The sequence below is a fragment of the Lepidochelys kempii genome, chromosome 19 (genome assembly GCF_965140285.1).
Source record: "Lepidochelys kempii isolate rLepKem1 chromosome 19, rLepKem1.hap1, whole genome shotgun sequence".
Taxonomy (NCBI): domain Eukaryota; kingdom Metazoa; phylum Chordata; order Testudines; family Cheloniidae; genus Lepidochelys; species Lepidochelys kempii.
Genome location: NC_136398.1, coordinates 16779222 through 16794421, shown reverse-complemented (window position 1 = coordinate 16794421; position 15200 = coordinate 16779222). Strand labels below are relative to the sequence as shown.

The 15200-nt window shown below is 46.9% G+C and overlaps 1 protein-coding gene across 1 annotated transcript; it reads right to left on the bottom strand.

The window, feature by feature from the left end:
• Positions 1 to 8096: 8096 nt before the first annotated feature.
• EDN2 (endothelin 2) lies at positions 8097 to 14467 on the bottom strand. The gene is made up of 5 exons (XM_073317818.2): positions 14221 to 14467; positions 13140 to 13284; positions 11801 to 11920; positions 10452 to 10556; positions 8097 to 10073 (listed from the first exon to the last, which is right to left on the bottom strand). Exons 1-4 carry the CDS (start codon positions 14282 to 14284, stop codon positions 10514 to 10516), a joined length of 372 nt encoding a protein of 123 aa, XP_073173919.1. The 5' UTR covers positions 14285 to 14467; the 3' UTR covers positions 8097 to 10073; positions 10452 to 10513.
• Between the last annotated feature and the right edge of the window lie 733 nt (positions 14468 to 15200).

Below are 15200 nucleotides of genomic sequence, written 5' to 3'. Positions count from 1 at the left end.
TCCACATACCCCATCTCCGCAGAGAAGGGGAGAGGGGACATGGCTCAAAAGCAGGAGAGCTTCAGTAAGTGCCTTAAAGAGACAGTGTACAGTGTCGCTCAGAAACTTCCACAGCAGCCAGCACACACACACACACACAGAGTCGCTGTGTCTCACACACACTGTCTCTGTCACACACACATACACACTGTGACAGGGCAAGGCCAAATGGCTATAGTAAAGTAATGGGAGACAGATATTTTACCCACTGACTAAACAAATCCCTGTTACCAGGATAAGCAAATGGCAGCTGCTCCAGGTCAGTTAAGACACCTGGGGCCAATTAAGAATCTTTCCAGAAGGCAGGGAGGACAGCTAGGTTGATTGGGACAGCTGAAGCCAATCAGGGACTAGCTGAAACTAGTTAAAAGCCTCCCAATTAGTCAGGTGGGCGCACGTGTCAGGAGCTGTAGGAGGAAGTCATGCTGTTGGAGAGACTGAGCAAGACAAACCATATCAAGCACAAGGAAGGAGGCCTTGAGCTAAGGGTGAAGTGGATCTTGAGGAGGTGGGGGCTGCTGTGAGGAAGTGGCCCAGGGAATTGTATGTGTCCTGTTTCTAAAAAGTCAGCTACCACAGCTGATACTATTAGGGTCCCTGGGCTGGAGCCCAGAGTAGAGTGTGGGCCAGGGCTCCTCCCCCTTTTGCTCTCCCCCTCCCCCCCAGATTAATCACTGAGACTGGGAGACAACAGAGACTGTGCAGGTGAGGGTAGCTTCTCACATCCCTTGCTGGCTTATGATGAAAATGGCTCAGTAGGCTGTGACCCTTGCCTCTAGAGAGAGAAGGGCTACATGGAGGGTCACAATGAGCCTCTGAGGATAGCGAAATCCACCAGAAAATGCAGGACCCACAGAGACAAGGACAGAGCTTTGTCACAACACACACAGTCTGTGTCTCACACACACATACTGTCTCTGTCACAGACACACACACATACAGTCTCTGTGTCTCTCTCTCTCACACACAGTCTTTCACACTCATCTTCCAACACATACTTGTATTGTTGTTGTTGTTATGTCTTGGTGCTTCCTGCAATGCACATATAGTCTCTGTAATTTTATTCTTTCAAAGTGTGTTATTTTAGTTTTTTGACTGGTCTATGCATTTCATAATTATTATTTCTCTCTTACACTTAAATTTAATTCTTTGAGTTGTGAGTTCTAAAAGGCCTAACCAGTCCTGGCTGAAGTAATTATCCCTATGGTAACTTTTTAAAAATATATATTATATCTAGGGTTTTTGTTTCTACTGGTGACACACATCTGCACATTACCTCGGTGCACATAACAAAATTTATTCCACACATGGATGAAAAAAATTAGAGGGAACATTGGTCCAAAGATCAAAGATATCTGGCTAAAGGGATATTGTCAGGCAGCGTAGGCCCCAAATCTCAGTTTTGTTTTAATTATTTTTGTTTTAATGTCAAAGGAAACCACTTGGGTTTGGATTTAACTATCCCCCTGTCTGGCCCTTGTGCAATCCAAACAGTGCCCTGATAGGAAAATGACAATAAACCAATATGAAACTGACTTATCTACTTTCATTCTTTAAGAGCAGAGACTTTCAAAATGAAAACAAACAGCTGAAGAGTAAATTAAATTTTCAGATTATAAATTCTTCAGTGTCTTCCTCTGTGTTGGGAAAGTACCCAGCACATAATAACTAATAAAATTTCAAAAAAATTATCTCTGATTTAACAATCTCAGGCTCCCGTTTTGCATTGAGTTCCATGCAGTAGCATCCACCTACATGCAACTCACTGTGGGATTGGAATCTAAATTTTTATTAGTAATACCATACTAATAAGGAATACAGTTTTAAACGATATGGCTGTTAACCTGGCTGGGCCCTTTTGATTTTTCTTTTTCCAGTTTCCAGTGTCTTCTGTGCTTCCTATTGTCATCTGTGACACAAAGGCAAAGTACCTAAAAGTTGTTTTCATGGCATCTGCCAAGAGCCTGGTAATGGCAATCTCATGAATTTTGTAATCTGAGCAAAATGATTAGATGCTTATCTGAACTTAACCTCTGAACCTTCCATGGTTCCCTTGTCACTGCTATAACTTAGAAAGAGCTGGCCAAATTACAGACATTGTACGGAGCCTCCATGTGAAGTCACGTCCAGGTCATCCTTTCAGTTCAGGTTAATGGTGTTGGTTGGTTTCTGATCATAAATCATCTCTCTCTTTTTTGAAAAGAGGTGTCCATTACAGTTCTTTCCCTATTCAAACTATCACTACCTCAGAGAGACAAAGTGGGTCAGGTAATACCTTTTATTGGCCCTACTTCTGTTGAAAAACACAAGCTCTTGAGCTTACACAGAGCTCTTCTTTAGGTGCTATGTTTCAGAGTAACAGCCGTGTTAGTCTGTATTCGCAAAAAGAAAAGGAGTACTTGTGGCACCTTAGAGACTAAATAATTGGTTAGTCTCTAAGGTGCCACAAGTATTCCTTTTCTTTTAGGTGCTATGTAAGCTTGAGAGCTTGTCTCTCTCACCAACAGAAGTTGGTTCAATAAAAGATATTACCTCACCTACTTTGTCTCACTTGCGGATACATCAACACTGTAAACACTTTCTGAAGCCTGTGCATTATTTCCCTCTAATGCGGGAGTAGCTGGAGGGTAACTTCAGCCAAGATGAGGAGAGGCTGGAAGCTACTCATTGATAAAGCTACGATTTAGTCACGGGTATTTTTACCTGTGACTAAATCGTAGCTTTACCAATGAGTAAAAGTTTTTAGTAAAAGTTACAGACAGGTCACGGACAATAACCAAAGTCACCCGACTTTTACTAAAATTACCACTAACCAAATCTTACCTGCTTGCGGGGTGGGGGTGGGGGGCGAGGGGCAGTGCTCCAGTGGATGATGCTGCTCCCGGGGATAGGGAGGAAGCCCATGGCCCTACCACCACCACTCTGGGTTGGGAGGCAGCCCAAGGCCCTGCCGCCACTCCTCCGGGCCCTAGGGTCAGCCGTACCAGCTGCACCAGCCACTGCAGCTGTGGAAGTCACGGAGGTCCCAGAAAGTCACAGAATCTGTGACTTCCATGACCTCCGTGAAAGATTCACAGCCTTACTCATTGGTAAGTGAATATGAGCCTAAAGAAGAGATTCTAAGAAGAGTCTAAATTAGTGTTATTTTCATATTGTGCAGGTAGGAAGAAGGTATACATTGCATTAACTTATATTCCCTGTAGATTTGCCTCTGGATCTGATCTATTACTCCCTCTGACTCTGACTTGCTGCAGGTATCTGATCAAGTCACTTAATATCTCTGGGCCAGATTTTTTTAAAGATATGTAGGTGCCTAACTCCCATTGAAACTAATGGGAGTTAGGTGTCTATATACCTTTCAAAATATGGCCCTCTGTGCCTTAGCTTACCAGATCTGTAAAATGGGAATAATATTCAGCTACCTTAAACCAGGGAGACATCATTGGCTGAAAGTGCACATTGATACTTTTATTGCTTCCTATCTCTTTGGGATGCTCCCATTCTGGGTTTGCAGGGCTGTATGAGTAGCCATCTCAGCATAGACCGGAGCTCTTGAAAGCTTGCTTCAGTTACCCAGAAAGCTGTGCTCTCTGCTGCAAAGGAGTCATTACAGCCTTCCTAGTTCAGTTAATCATGTTAATTAATGCTTGACATTGTAGGATGAACAGCCACAAGAAGCCTATCAAATGAAGAAGACGTTTACTGAAAATAGCCTGTCGTGTTTTGTTATTTGATTTTTATTCATATTTATGAGTGATTTTTAACTGATGGAATCTTATACAAAATAAACAGGGCTGGGGGAAAAGATTTCAGTCGTGTCTAAATTACATATATTGCTGCTCCTCTTTCAGCCTGTGCAGGGGGATAGAAAGGCCTTTCACAGTGTAACAGAGGCCGGGGACACTGAGATGCCGGGAGACTAGCCCCCAATGTGTCAATCAGCTAAACATCAGATAACTTTGCACACCATGCATCCCACCATGGCACGTTTCATCTTCTTCTTTACAGCCAAGACTTGATTTCAGCTCTCCTGGGGGGTTTTCCATACGTGAAACAAATGAAATAGAACAAAATAATAAAATGTCAATAAGGAGAAAAGTCCAGCAGAGCAGATGTCTTCCTACCCCAGCTTCTTCCTTCAGTGTAAGTGATGAAGGCAGGCAAAGCTCTTGTTGCATGCATCACTTGTTTGGGTCAGGCAACAAAGTGCTGTTCTTATATTTTATTACATGTGCTCCACAGGAGCACCCGCCACTACAGCAAACGTGGGAAAAGTCAACAGAACTTTTTTGAACCTCATGGAAGTTTTTAAAGAGCTGGCTGAGGAGATCACAGGACCATTAATGTTGATTTTCTTGGATTTTGAAGTCTGAAACACTGGGGAAGTACTGGAACACTGGAAGAAAGCTAATGTTTTCCCAAAATTTAAAAAGGGTAAACTGGATGACCTAGGTAATTATAGGCCTGTCAGACTGACTTCAATCCCAGGAAAGATAATGATACAGCTGATATGGGTCTCAATCAATAAATAATTAAAGGAGGTTAATATAATTAATGCCAATCAACATGGGTTTATGGAAAATAGATCCTGTCAAACTAACTCGAGATTTTTTTTTTATGCTATTCCAAGTTTAGTTGTTAAAGGTAATAATGTTGACGTAACATACGTAGAATTCTGTAAGGAGTTTGACTTGGTACTATTTGCCATTTTGATTAAAAAAATTAGAACAATACATAATTAATATGACACACTTTAAATGGATTAAAAACTAGCTGATACGTAAGCAGGGAATCATCATAGACTAAGTGTATTTCCAATATGGTCCTGCGGGGATAGGTTTTTGGCCCTACACTCTAAGATTTTTTTATCAATGACTTGGAAGAAAACAAAATCATCTGTGATAAAGTTTGCAGATGACGCAAAAGTTGGAGGAGTGGTAAAAATTAAGAGGGCAGGTCACTGATACAGAACGATCTTGATTGGTTGGTAAACTGGGTGCAAGCAAACAATATGCATTTTAATAAGTCTGAATGTAAATGTATACATCTGGAAACAAAGAATACAGGCCATACTTACGGAATGGGAGACTAGCCTGGGAAGTAGCGACTGAAAAGGATTTGAGGGCAGTGGCAGATAATCAGCTGAACATGAGCACCTAGTGCGATGCTCTGGCCAAAAGCACTTATGCAATCCTTGGATGCATAAACAAGGGAATTTTGAATATTAGAGAGGTTATTTTACCTCTGTATTTAGCACTGGTGCAACTGCTATGAGATTACTCTGTCCAGTTTTGGTGTCCACAGTCTTGAATGGTGATAAACCGGAAAGGGTTCAGAGAAGAGCCAAGAGAATGATTAAAGGATTAGAAAACCTGCCTTACAATGATAGACTCAAGGAGCGCAATCTATTTAGCCTAACAAATAGAAGGTTAAATGGTGATTTGATCATAGGCTGTAAGTACCCACAAATATTTGGTAATGGGCTCTTTAGTCTAGATGACAAAGGTCTAACGAGATCCAATGGATGGAAGTTGAAGCTGGACAAATTCTGGAAATAAGATGAGAAATTTTAACAGTGGGGGAAAATAACTATTGGAACAATTTGCCAAGGGTTGAGGTGGATTCTCTATCACTGGCAATTTTATAGAGAGAGTAGATCTTTTTCTAAAAGCTAAGTTTTAGTTCAAACAGGAATTATGTGGGGGAAGTCCAATAGCCTGTATTACACAGGAGGTCAGACTAGATAATCATAGTGGTCTCTTGAGGCCTTAGAATCTATGTATTTCTGATGCAGATTGAATGGCTTCTAAATAAAATTATCAGGTTTCATTCCCTGAGGGCTACAGTCTCCCCTCCTTACTCATGCTGAATAAGTTCCTCATTCCATAAATATCCCACTGAAGGGAATGTGGAATAAAGTTTTGTCCGACATGTATAAGGGCATCAGAATCTGCTCGAGTGCACAAGGTATTCAACTGCCTGCAGGCTAATCAGAAATAAGTCTTATACAGAATCTCCTACTGGAAAAAAATCAAGAGTCCCATGCCAGGCAGGAGAGTTCCTCGTGCATAGGAGGCATTAATCATGAGAAACAATTATTAGTCTAAAGATGGTATATAGGACAGGGACTCTGGCACTCTCCATCACTCACACTGAAGGAAGAAATGGGGTTGGGAAGACATCTGCTCTATTGGGATTTTCTCCTTATTGAAGTTTCATTATTTTGTTCTATTTCTTTTATGTATAGAACTTTTAAAATATTCTTTGATCCTAGTCCTGCCCTAGTCTGTGTTTTGGCATGGCATGTAATAAATTTAAGTGGAAATAGTATTCATTTTTGACCCTACGTAACATACTATTAAGCTCTCAATTCCTCAGGTGCTCTACATTAGGTCTTATTAGTACAAACTATGAACAAGGGGTCAGTTTCTAAGCCGGTGTAAGTTGGTGTAGCTACATGAAAGTCAATGAAGCAATGCTGTTTTCCACAAGAAGCCATATCCAGTGCCCTTTGAAGTCACTGGGAGATGTTCATGGTCATTAGCTCAGGCCCCAGCTGAGATGCTGGCCTAAGGTATGTAAGAGTGGCCAAGGACATTGGATTACCTCAGGTTTTGGATGCCCAGCTGGAGATATCAGAAGTGTTTAGTATCAGCCCCTCCAGCCAGAGGGCTCACTGATAAGCTTGCCCAGCTGTGTGTAGAGAGCTATCATCATTCAAATCCCATTGAGGGATTTCTTTTCCGGTTGTAGATATTATGGCCAGAAGGGCCTGTTATGATAGCTCTGTCTGCCACCTGCATTGAACTTCCTCCATATCCTCATGTGATCTAGAGGACATTTCTAGCTAGACTTCCAGGGGTGAAGATGCTCTCCCTTACCTTTATTAGCCGGGACACTGAGCAGGACCTTGGGCTGCTCTGAAAGGGGCAGGTTTCATTCCCATTGGGGATGGGGAAAACAATCCTATTCTCAACCTGCCTAGGATCATACTTCTTCTATGAAGAAAGAAAGACAAATAAAGGCTGGGCCTAACAAAGACTGATACAAAAGACATTCCGAGTGATGTGGAAATCATTCCAGAGGAACAAATGAAAGAAACCATGGAAACTTCAGCTTCCTCATTCAGTAACCCTGACATCAGCAACAGACACAGGCAGCTACAGCAAACAGGCTACCTTTTTCTCTTTGGAGGTTTTTGGGGAGAAGGTTGAATGAGTGATAGGAGAATCCCACTTAGGCACAGGACCCAGCCCGGTGAAAAGTGGACAGGATAGGCCTGTCCACTTGCAAAAAAGTGGGAGGGCCCTGGGCCCCTGGTTCTGGCACCATTGGCCTGGGGCCCCAGACACAGGGGAAGGAAAGATCAGCAGTAGAGCACAGAGAGAAGTAGGAGGAGACCTGGGGATGGAGTGTGGGCAGGGCAATGCAGGCTGTTGGGGGGGGTGGAGAGGGGTGTCACCCTTCCCCTGCCTTTGATACCCGCTGCCCATGCACTTTGGGTTGGTTTCCCACTCTAGCACACTCATTGGTGCTAGTTGGTATGTTTTATTATCTATAACCTGTCCTGTCTGCACAGAGTATCAGATGGATGGGTTCATTTTTAAACAAATGAAAGCAAGTCTATAGGTGAGAGGAGGGAAAGTTAGTTATTTTGGTCTCACTAGCACCCCATCCATGTTCATCACTGTAACAGGAGATCAGAGTCTAGATCCTTGCTTTCAGGAATCCTGGCTATTGCACCCAGCACAGTGCAAGGCTTTGATGGTTGTGACTGTGTTAGCATCTAGTCCACAGCTACATTCCCAACAAACACCAGCCAGATGAGGGCCAATTATATTGGAACCATCCCAGGCTTTTAAGGTCACTGCTAAATGGGGCCACCCTGAACTGAAACCTGTCTCCCCCTGAAAACTCACCCCTAATTCCTGCCTATCTCTACAGTCTCATGGTCATGTCTCTGTTCCAAGACCTTGGGAAACAACTAATTCAGCTGTGTTTGACCACACCCACACTTAACCAGCTATCAAGTGGGCTGGGGGAAGAAAGCAGAAATGTCACCTTTTACCATCATTTATTACAAATTAAAGTTTACATATTTGCAAATTACTGTCTAAAAATAGGTTAAAATAAATATACTGAAATGTTGGGATACTGCACACGGTGGGTGCATGCTATAAATTACTCCATTCCAGGAGGGGACAGGACACACAGAGCAATTTAGACCAGTAGTTTGATTTAAAATGACACAACTTAGAACATTAAACAGTGTGCAAAGTTTCCCTTTCAAACAGGAATTTATCAGATCCTTTCAGGATGATTTAAACCTTCAGAAGGCAAAAAACATACAAACAAACAAACGCCATGCTTTTCTCTCCAGCTCCAGAGGATTTTTGTCTTGACTGTCCTACATACCGCTATGTGGATTAGCTGGTCTCATTGTTCTCTCTCTCGAAAGAAAACTGAGGAAGTGTTTTGCACGCCCAATGGGACTAGACTACAATACAGGTATGGTTCAGTCCACCAGCACCCTTAAGTGTTCATGTGAAAGAGTGAGGTCACAGCCAGAATTGAGATTCCAGCAAGGATTTCAGGAGTGTTGGTGTATCTGCACTAACTAGATGAATATTTTGCAGCCAGGCTCTGTAATAGAAGTTGTATGCTGGGAAATCAAAGAGCATTTGTGATACAAGCCCAGCCTCCCCCACTCTTGATGTTTCAGCAGTCTGGCAAGAGGATCTTCCAGAGCATGGATGCAGTGTTCTTCAGTGGAACTCCTCCCGGAGGGCCAGTGGAATTATAATGCTCCAGGACTGTTTTGCCTAAGCCCATCCCTCTTGCCTAAGCCTTTCCCCATGAGCCACACAGAGCATGTCATCATTTGTCCCTTTCAGTCTGTCACTAAGTGAAGCAGCAAGCAATTGCACCTTCTCCCACTACCTCTTCACTGCCTCCAGCTTCTCCTTCAATGGAGTGCTCTGTGCATATCAGCAAGCTGGGAGGGCTAAGTTAAGAATAACCTAGTTACAATGTTCTACCCTGCTAATTACATGTCTAAGGACATAGACAACATTCACACCACCGCACTTGTTGGGACTAGTAGTTTGGCTCTGAATTTCCCTCTCCCCATGTAACAAATGTGACCTGCAACACTCCCAGCAGCAATAGAGGAGAGAATAAAAGAAATGCAGCTCTACCAGAGTTTCCCCACCCACTCACTGTGAAGCCAGGTGTGCAGAGCTTGGATTTAACACAGGTTCAGATTTAAACAGGCTATTCTTGGTCTACACTTGAGCCACTCATGGAGAAGGGACCTCAAGCAAATGGCTTAGCAGGAGAAAGCCAGAGCCTGGTTAGCTATACCATGGTACAATGGTATTTGTTACATGGGAATCCCAATTTAACGCACATCAGATTGTCTTTAACAGGGCAGTAAAGAGGAAAAAGTGCTAAGACGACAAGCCCAACGAGGCAGCAGCTCGTCAGTCCACGAGTCTGTGATGGCCACCCAAACCATGGATGAAAGCAGCGCAGCTGGAACCCTGTTCAAACATGTAGGCCAGGCCTCCAATACAGGATTTTTGGGGTGCTGCCAAGTTCAGAATTGAACATGTTTTTTTCTAGGCCTAAGTGCATGGACTGCAGAGACATGCGGACCATGGGCAGAATCCAGTGTGGAATCTAGCTGGTATTTGACTGATAAAACCCAGTCCTGATCCAGCAGGCCTGATCCCACCTTCACAGCGTGTCCACGGCCACATAAGAGGAGATGCTGTTTTCCCTTACAGCAGTCTCTGGAGCACTGAGCTGCCTCCTCTGCTTCATCCACCTCTCCTGCTTTTCCATCATGGTCTTTCCTTCTGCTCTTTCAGGCACCCATGGCAAGAGCCAGTGGCATCCACAGGACTCCAAATTATTCCAGAAAACAGGATTGTTACCTGCTCTGTATCTTTCTTCCAGGCAAGGCTGCTTGAACTTTCCTCTGAAAGCAGTGCTGCCATCTGGGAAGCTGGGAGTTAGAGACAGCAATGTCCCTGTAAACAAAAGGGACCAAACACTCAGCATCTCATCTGTTACCCTCCTCACATCCAGGGACAGCCAGTGTCCTTTGATATTTACATGCTGTCTGCTAAGTTGTTTTGCATGGCAGAAGATGGGAAAGTCCTGAGACTCATGACCTGCACAATACTACAATCCTCCATTGGTGAGTGGAAAGTGGGCAAAGGGGTTTCCTTTACCCCTCTAGTCTCCTATTCTAGGTTTAGTGTCAGAAGTTTTCAGTGTCCCCGACTGGAAAAGCTGAAATTTGAGTAAAAGCTACAGTCTTGGAATCACAATCCTGTGGGATTTCACATGCTCATAGGGCAATTACTTTTGGGGAGCAGGGTGGCAAGGCCTTATGGAATTCTTACCGTCAGGCTCTCAGAAGATCAGTTTGTGGATGCTTCACATCACTGCTGTGGGGACTCTTTACCTATACGCTACGGCTCGGTGGGAGCTTAAGGTTCCCAAGATACCTGAAAGTCAAGACAGCACAAGCATGTTAGCCCCTCACTTTCAGTAGGGAGAAAACACATGGAGTGGAAGGAGCACAGCTCTAATATTACATACATCGCTCTATAAGAGGGTTGAAAGCTTTATTTTGAAAGGGCTAATCCCCTGCCATTTCTGGCAGCAGCTTATAGTGTCACTGTTAGACTCTTTCCTTTCAGAACCCACTCAGTTCCCTGGAACTATTTATAGCCAGTTTTATTTCTCTGCAAATTTGTTAGATAGAAAATTAAAGACAGTGGCCCTTTCTAGTACTTGGCAATTTGAACACATTATACTACTTCTATGTTCATAGAATATCAGGGTTGGAAGGGACCTCAGGAGGTCATCTAGTCCAACCCACTGCTCAAAGCAGGCCCAATCCCCAATTTTTTGCCCCAGATCCCTAAATGGCCCCCTCCAGGATTGAACTCACAACCCTGGGTTTAGCAGGCCAATGCTCAAACCACTGAGCTATTCCTCCCCCCTATGTTGTCCCACTTCAGACTATAGTGACTGCCTATAGTACAGTACACACTTCCTGCAGCAGGCTCTATGCTTCTGAACGCATGCATGTTCGCATAGCGGAAGATTTTGTTATCTCCAAGCCAGCTCCATTCCAGGGCAGAATGGGCTGAGGGGAGAGTGAATATTTATATCTGGATTTACCCCAAGAGAAGCGAGCAGAAAAACAAACAGCTTTTATCGTCCGGATATGGCTCTTCTGAGAGAGAAGAGAAGCAGGTGCCCCTTCAACGGACGACTTTCATTCTCCTCCCCTGCAACACGCCAGAAGGAAGCTACTGTCCCCAGGAGGGGAAGTCTCTGGATAACCCTCCCGTGCGCTTCACGCTGATTCTCCCGCCCCCTTCCATGTGATCGGCATCACCCAACCACTACGCAAGCCAGCACTTCCTCACATGTGCTGCCACCACACCGCCAGAGGGAACATTGTTTTCGACCAAGCAGAAAGGGGACCATTGTACGAACAGAAACGTGCTCATGACCCTTTGCCAGGGCTTCTCTGGGAGGGTGTAAAAGCCACTAGACAAGTTCCAGATGCTGCCAGAGAACAGTGCAGCTGCCGGGGAGTCTACGGAATTAGTCCATCTCTTCACTCGGAGCCTGGAAACTCAACCACTCCTTTGCAAAGCACCCCTCGACCGGCCGTTGGCTAGACGGGGGGGTATCAGCCCTTTCCCAACCCGTCCCAGGGGCCTGCTGGACTCACCAAGGCTTTGCCTGGCAGAAGGTAGCACAGACACTGTCCTTGGAGTGCGAGCACTCACACCTGTTCAGTGATCTCTTGCGGCGACTTGGAGGGCTTCCCAAGCCATAGGGAGCAGTCTGTCTGTTAAAACAAAAGAAATCAAATAAGCAATTACTCTTTATTAGCAAAGAGATTTACTGTGCAGGCTTGGGAGGCAGCCAAGCTACAATAATAATAAAAAGGACATCTGTAGACACAAGGTGAAGAGACCAAGGATACTTCTCAAGCCTATAAAATTCAGCTCTTGCCTCCCACCCACTACTTTTCTTCCCACCACCCTCACAGGTAGCCTGGACCAGCATCAGCCAGCAAGTACTGGTCTGCAAGTGGAGTTTTATCCTCCTTGAAGCTGCTCAGAAACACAGGGACACGTTCCCATGCAACAGCGATTGTTCAGCATGCAGACGAAATTTAAATGCAGAGGCAGTTCAACTTCCTTCCATGCGTTGGTCCGAGTTTCCAATGCCCAGTTTGCCAAGCAGCAAGAGGCTCAGGCAGGGGGCCCTCCTCCCCACAAACACATGAAACAGTTGTGACTGCACAGGACATGTTACAAGTTAAAATGCCTTAGGGCTACAACAGGTTCTTCTGATCACAGCATACTTGTATAGCTGTTGGTGTACACGTTCCCTTTCCAGCTTGGATCACAATCCACCCCCCATCACCTCCAAAGTCCTCCCAGAGTTTGGGAATGGCAGAGACTGCAGCTATTTTCAGAGCAAGTTGTTACTAATGAGTGCACATTACCAGGCATAATTAGAGCCACACCTGACTGAGACCGTCTGTTGGCACTAGACATAAAGGTGACAGCCACGGGTCTGAAAAGAGCGCTGCTTTCCTGCCACAGGTTCTTAATGCCAAGCCCCTGCAGCCCCACTACAAATACCAGCACCTTACAAGGAGCATTCGGAGTAACAGGTGTAAAAGAAAAGAAGTTTGTAACAATTCCAACTTGCCACATTTTAGTTTTTGTATGGTGGCAATTTGAAGGTTTTTTTAGTATAAATACCATGGGGAAAAAACAGTCACAAGGGGATCGACTTCCTGAGCTTGCACCCTATCTGTTTGGTGACAACATGAAGCAAGCAGCTGTAATCCCTAGAGGACACAGGGGTTGTCCTTTTCTGGTGTTACTGTTTGCACTGTTATCTGCAACAGGTAACACACAAACTGGGATTCACTCTATCCCCAACTCACCACCCAACAACAACCATCAGCCAGAGAAATCCCTGCTTTGAGATCAATCTTTTACTTATAAATTATCAGCAACATTCTCCGAAATAGCTGTCCACATGCTCACCCTGGGGTGTTGACCCAGATAATATCCAGGTGACAGAAGTAAATGCACTCCTTGTCCTGCCAGCTGTTGCAGGAACATCTCTTTGTCCTGGAGTGCCTGCTGCTGGTTGCAGCTAGGTGGGACTCAAAGGGAGGACGGCCCATACCTGCAGCAGAGGGAAGAAAAACGGATCCGTCGTGCTATAGTTTTAAAAGCTCTGGAACGCACAATACTATGTAAACGCTGCAATTACACCTCTATCAGGGATTATGTTGATTTCAGTTTCCAGGGCAGTTTTACAGTAGGTGCAGCCTTGCTGATTAGGCAGTACTAGATCATAAAAGCACTTGCATAACTAAGCAGGGGAGTTTGCTAGAAAACCTGGAGCAATGAGGGACTGTACAGGCAAAGTGGCACTGCTATGGCAGCTTTTGCTTTTTCGGGCAATGCCAGGCAGTCAACTCACTGGCAAATTGCACAGGTTATTTATCGGCCCACAAACAAAACCACAGAGAGGCAGCTATCGCCCTGCACATGCCTGCAACACATGGTTGTGGGCTGTGTGTTTATTTCTTTATTTCTGTCTTGGCTTCTTATCAAGCTATGACTGCGACCTGCATGTGCGAGCTCTCCCTGCCAAGCGCGAAAGCGGGCACGATGCAGAGTCACTAGGGCACACAAGCAAACACGTTTCGATCCAAGGCAGGGAGCGGTGCAGCGTGCAGGCTGACCTCCTCAGAAAGAGGGTCGGGGGCGGACCATTGCACGGGGGCGTTAGCGAGAGGCTCCCCCGTCTCCCAGGGTACCCCAACGCCTAGCTCCCTAGAGGAGCAGAAAGCAGCTGGAAGGGACACGAGCCTCTACACAGGCAGCGAGGGGGGAATCTGCCCTGGTGACGTGAAACTTCGCGCTGCTCTGGAAAGCAGCGGCCAGGCTCCGAGTCCGAGCCAGGAGGGCTCAGCCCCAGCACGCCGGCCCGGAGGGGCACGGTTCCTCGGCAGGGGCATCTTCCAAAGCCCAGCCCAACCGTGAAATCCCCCTTTAACAACAACGACGACGACGACGACGACGACGAAAAGCGCCGAGCCGCGAGGAGTCTCACCTTCTCCCAGCAGGATGCAAAGGGTGATGGCCAGAGAAACGACGCCTGCGGGCCGGTTTGCCATGGCGGCTGGTTAATCCCGGGCCAGGAGCGGACGCTGCCTTTCCCCAGCACGGCCCCGGAGCCGCGCCGGGCAGGTGCTTTATAGCGCCGCTGGCCGCCGAGTCACGCCCCGGACCCGCCCCCCAGCATGGGACGGGGGCAGAAGAAAACAAAACCAGAGACCGGGCGACGAGCCAGCTGCGGCAGCCCCCCCGGCCCCGGCGCGCCTGCCAGGGGACCCGGCGCCCGGCCCGGCCCGCGGGAGCTGGGGAGCCCGGGGGTCCCCCCGGCCCCGGCCCGATTCCGGCTGGGTCAGCCGGGGGGTCCTGCTCGGCCACCAAGCGCAGGGGCGGGTCAGCCGGAGACGGGGACCCCGGGACACCAGAGCGCCCGCGGGGCTCTCTCCCCCGCAGCTCCGTGCAGCTGCCCACAGGGCTCGGCCGCGGCTTTGCTCCCAGGGCTGCCCTGAGCCGGCGGGGTGCAGCCGGGGCAGGTAACCGGGGGCAGCAGGTTTCACACCAGTGCTGGCGAGCGGCAGGGCCCGGCCCGGGGAGGCGGGCGGGCGCGTTGCAGGCGGCGAAGGGACCGGTTGAGTCGGGTGTTCAGGGAGCTGCTTCGCCAGTGAACTCCAGCCTGCGCCCGGGTTTGGTTGCGAAACCCCCAAACTGGGTGTGCGGGGAGTCGGCCGGCCCGAGACAGGGGAGGCGCGAGGCCTTTGGGGTCTGAAATAAGCAGCGCCCCACCTTAAGAGACGTGACAAATGATCGCGCAAACCGCAGACAAATAAATGTGGGAGGAGGGTGGGAATAAATCCCCTGGCTGCTGTTAACTGTTCAGAGCCTGGAGACACAATCCCGAGCTGGAGCTGGTTTTCCCTTCACCCCTGCTGGGTGTATCCGGGGAAGCCTCCCCCCGCGTCTGGACAAGGCCCTTGCTCT